A 4,809-nucleotide genomic window follows, 5' to 3' on the forward strand; every position below is an offset into this window, starting at 1 on the left:
ACTACACATCAAATTTCGACATTGCGCTGATGCAAATCAAAATGAAATTGATTAATTCCTATCTGTCAAGGTACAAAGTCATGCCACACAGAGCCGCGCCAACAATTCAAATGTTCTGACGGACAATAGGTCATAATGATCAATGAATACAAACTCACTTCCATCTCCGGAATAAACTTTTGTTTTCCATCAAGAGATGAATAGAACTTAACTGAAATGAGACGCTACGAGTGACGAGGCAAGTGCTAAGGACAAACTTGATTGAAATCATGCGTTTTGTTGGTAAAGCACAGAATTCAATTTCGAAGCGCGAGTGAGGACAAAAGTCTTGTATTCAATCCCGGTGAATGGAGCTTAGATTTCGAACAGAAGGGAGATCGATGGAAAGCAAGGAGATGAAAGGCATTAGATTGCAGGTCGAAATATACTGGTGCATTATGGGCAATTCAACAGAAGAGAAAGGAAAAAATAAATAAAAAGAAAAGTGAAAAGAAGGAAGTGATATTTGCGATACCTTTGTCCTCTGACTTGCTCTGAAAGTCAGCTTTATGGTTTGTGTACTTTGGACGGAGTTACTCTTGAAAGATGGCATGGTAGAGCTGTCAAACCTGGCTGGACTACCAATTTTGTACGTTCATTGCTTTCCATTTGAGGTAAAAAAAAGAAATGCAAATTTAAATAAACGACAACAAAATGAAAATGAAAGCATTCGATTCGCGCCTGACAGTTTCCAGCCAACTTCACAGCGAAAAAGAAAGATTCGACTTTGACACAAACATTTTCGTGTGTATTATTATTTTGTACTTTTGTTTTTGTCAAATAAAATGTGTCTGCAATTCAGATAAAGATATTAATTTGAATAAAACAGATTGATTTTCCGATCAATCCGACAAACAGTTCACTACTACGGGTAATCATTGTCATATTTTGATTCGTACTAAAGGTCATTAAATGTCGCGACTTCGACTGCACACATGATCGAGTTAGTGAGAAATATTGATTTTGATGATGTGATTAATTACATTTCGGTCGTAACATCGAAACTCTTGTCATGCATTACTATTCACTGTCCAATTGAAATAGAAGCCATTCGATGTCACAGTGGCATAAACTACAGATGACAAGATTTCACCAAAAGACTGAACATTTCGTGATCGATTATGCAATTGTTTTCATATCAACAACATACGACTCGTTAGAAAAAAATAAAAATTTAACGCACAGACCGTAGTTTCAGGGGGTCAAGTTCATTCGCGCTATGATAGTGAGTTGCGGTATTTTCGGATGTGAATGTTTCGCTATTTCTTTGCAGATTATCAATAACACTTACTATTCATGATGATAGAATCGAACCGAACTGATTGCGACACTCATTCTTGCTGACCTTGGTCCAAATGCAGTGTTTATCGACGCCAGAATGACTTAGTGTAGTTTCCCGGAACCAGCGCGATAACGAAGCTTTAGCCACACAAGACAAGTTACACAACTTTTTATCGAGATCAACACAAAACAAAACAAAAATGGACACGGATCCTGCGGGTTCCGAAACGGAATTCATTCGGACAATTGAATGGGATATGATGGAAAAAACGAAATTTTTCCCATTGTCAATGCTATCATCGTTTTCAATACGCTGCTGCTTCTATCCACTGACCTTGATCAAGACACAACTTCAAGTACAATTCAAAAACAACATTTATTCCGGTATGATTGATGCCGGATACAAAATCTATCGTGCCGAAGGTCCTGCCGGTCTATATCGAGGTAAATTAATAAAGTCGATCTTGGTGGCAAGGCAGAACAGAACCATAGTCACACTGACAATGTTGTTGCAGGCTTTTGGATATCATCCTTTCAAACATTTTCCGGTGTATTCTACATCAGTACATACGAAGGTGTACGGCACATATTGTCCAATTACGGTGCCAATCAACAAACAAAATCGCTAATTGGCGGCGGTTGTGCTTCGCTCGTTGGCCAAACGATAATCGTTCCGTTCGATGTCATATCACAGCACGCGATGGTGCTGGGCATGGGACAGGGCAAAGGTGGCGGAGTTAACCCATTAGGCATCAATCACAATTCGAATCGAAGCCGATTTCGTATTTCAATGGACATTGCAAAGGAGATATTTCGACGGGACGGCTTCAAGGGCTATTATCGCGGATATAATGCATCGTTGATGGCATATGTGCCGAATTCGGCCATGTGGTATGTTTGATTGATTTGATTGGAGGACGTTTTTGACAGATTCATTCATTGTCATTTTTATTGGTTCAGGTGGACGTTCTATCATATGTACGAAGGTGAGTAAATCGAAATTTTAGTAATTGTTCCGCAGGTGTACTAAGTATGTGCAGCCAGTTACAACAAAACCAAATTTTGTTTAGTTTCGCTATTATACCAGGGGCGTGTACAGCAATTTCTTTTCGATAAGAGACAACTGTCAAAACTCTGCAAAATTTGCTAGTGAATGTTGACGAATAATTGCTGTACGTGCTCCGGCTACTGCAAGAGCTCATACATTTTTTAATCGATTAGGCGTCGGTATCCTGATTTTCGTGGATTAGTAGTGCTATGAACTCTATCCTCTCTCTCTCTCTCATAAAATCTGTCGTTCGAAATTTTGATCCTTGCTGACTGGAATACCCTTCTACAGACAGCATTCCTTCGTAAAGTTTCTTTACCAATGCAAAAGCTTTTTATTCCGATTTCGAGATGAGGCGACATAACTACACGGTCAATATCGTCAGGAACGATATTATCGTTTTTTAGACGATACTATCGTCTAAAAAACGATATTTTCGTCCAAAAAAAGTTCATCCAGGACGATAATATCGTCTAAAATTATAAATTTTAAAATATTTTCAGGACGATATTATCGTTCTCTTGACGATATTATCGTTTAAAAAAACGATAATATCGTTTTTAAACGAAAATATCGTTTTTTGGACGATACTATCGTTTTTTTGATGATACTATCGTCTAAAAAACGATATTATCGTTCAAAGAACGATAATATCGTTTTTTTTACGATAATATCGTCCTGGATGAAAATATCCGCTGGACGATATTATCGTTATTTTCTTATTCTGAACAAATTTATCGTTATTTTGGACGATATTATCGTCCTGGGCGATAATTTTTGGGACGATAATATCGTTCTGGGCGATATTGACGGTGTGGAAATGTCCCGCCACCGATTTCGAGGGGTATTGCGCTCTTTTAAATCGTTTTTCAGACTTCAAAACCAGTTTACTATATTGCTTCCATTAAATCATAAACTTTTTCAAATAGTTCAGTCTGTGACTGTTAAGCGATAAGAAGTAAATGTTTTGATGACGAGTGTTCGCTAAGTTTGACTCCGGGCTGATAAAACTTTGAACGCAAGTTAATCAACCTATCAAAGTGAACACGACAACGGTATGATACGTTCACAAAATGATTTAGTGCTCTAGAATCGACCCGAGCGATAAAAAAAACTACGCGGACTTTGAAACATTCGCCATGCACAGTCGTCTAGCATCATTCGATGCCATCAACGCCGATTGAGTTTTAATGGAAACAGAATCCGTTATCGCTTTTGGGTAAAACGATAAAAATGCTCTGATAAATTTTGATAAAATCGCCTCGGACGTTACAGTCATCGACTCAATTGTTCGGTAGTTTTAATATTTTTAGATTCGGGCATGTTGTTCTCGCATGAGACTTTTATATCAGATAAGCAGAGCTGCGATATGTCGTCCCGTCGTACTTTGTATTCCTCTTAATGTCAATTTTCGATCATTTCATTTTTTATTCGATTACACTAATCAAACGAAATCGTTGATACAATGACAATGGTAAGAACATCGGTCTATCGAATCAGGATGGAATTGGGCTAAATGATTCTACAGAACTCTATGACACACCATGGTATCATGAAAAATGTCTCATTTACAGATAAACTGATCGAAGTTCTACCCGCTGATGCTTCTCATCTGCTAATTCAATGCGTTGCCGGCAGTTTAGGAGGTTTTACCACAACAATTATTACAAATCCACTGGATATCGTTCGAGCACGACTACAAGTGAGTTTGCATTTAGTTCGGTCATGGGCCTGTTCGGCGAAATAATTCCAATTTTCCCATTTCGTTTTTCTGCTACAAGGTTCAAAGGCTAGACTCAATTCAAAGCGCATTCAGAGAACTGTGGGCCGAAGAGAAATTGCGCATGTTTTTCAAAGGATTATCGGCTCGATTAGTTCAATCAGCTGCATTCTCGTTCAGTATAATATTGGGATATGAGACAATTAAACGAATTTCCATCAACGATCAGTACAAACATCTAGTTCGTTGGTGAGAATGTGTGAGCTTGTGAACTGGACGATTCCGAGTCAGTTGTTTTTGTACATTTAAGTCATTCGTGGTAAGTTACTGGTAGTAACACTGAAGTTCAATGTATGATTTGAATAAAATCAATTAGTAAATTTTCTACTAATTCTATGAGTACACTGTTAAAGATGTGTGGGGAGTGGGGAAGGATGCAAAATCTCTTCGGAGATCGGTACAGGGACGGAATTATAAGATCCAACAATTTCAATCAATCCAAATAATTTATGCGTTTTTATCACCTGAGCGCATCAATTACTGAGTGCATCTGGCCGAAATTGTCGACTTTTATAAGTCCATCGCTGTATAAATTATCATATTTCTAATAGTTAAGGTAAAATTAATATTTCTAGTCAATGGCAGCGCGCAAGCGTCTGCAAAGTGTCTTGAGCACAATGTTTTAAATGTATAAACATTTGGCTGGTATGTGGAACACAGC

At 38.0% G+C, this 4,809-nt stretch overlaps 1 protein-coding gene across 2 annotated transcripts; it reads left to right on the forward strand.

Moving 5' to 3' along the window:
* The first annotated feature begins 747 nt into the window (after positions 1-747).
* LOC119067979 (solute carrier family 25 member 44) lies at positions 748-4,484 on the forward strand. Of its 2 annotated transcripts, none has more exons than XM_037171325.1 (6): positions 748-910; positions 1,313-1,764; positions 1,836-2,211; positions 2,281-2,306; positions 3,943-4,070; positions 4,150-4,484. In XM_037171325.1, exons 2-6 carry the CDS (start codon positions 1,521-1,523, stop codon positions 4,339-4,341), a joined length of 966 nt encoding a protein of 321 aa, XP_037027220.1. In that variant the 5' UTR covers positions 748-910; positions 1,313-1,520; the 3' UTR covers positions 4,342-4,484. The 2 variants fall into 2 exon arrangements, with proteins under 2 accessions (XP_037027220.1, XP_037027221.1); XM_037171326.1 differs by having other exon boundaries at positions 750-982.
* Positions 4,485-4,809: the final 325 nt, after the last annotated feature.

The sequence above is a fragment of the Bradysia coprophila genome, assembly GCF_014529535.1.
Source record: "Bradysia coprophila strain Holo2 chromosome X unlocalized genomic scaffold, BU_Bcop_v1 contig_132, whole genome shotgun sequence".
Taxonomy (NCBI): Eukaryota; Metazoa; Arthropoda; class Insecta; order Diptera; family Sciaridae; genus Bradysia; species Bradysia coprophila.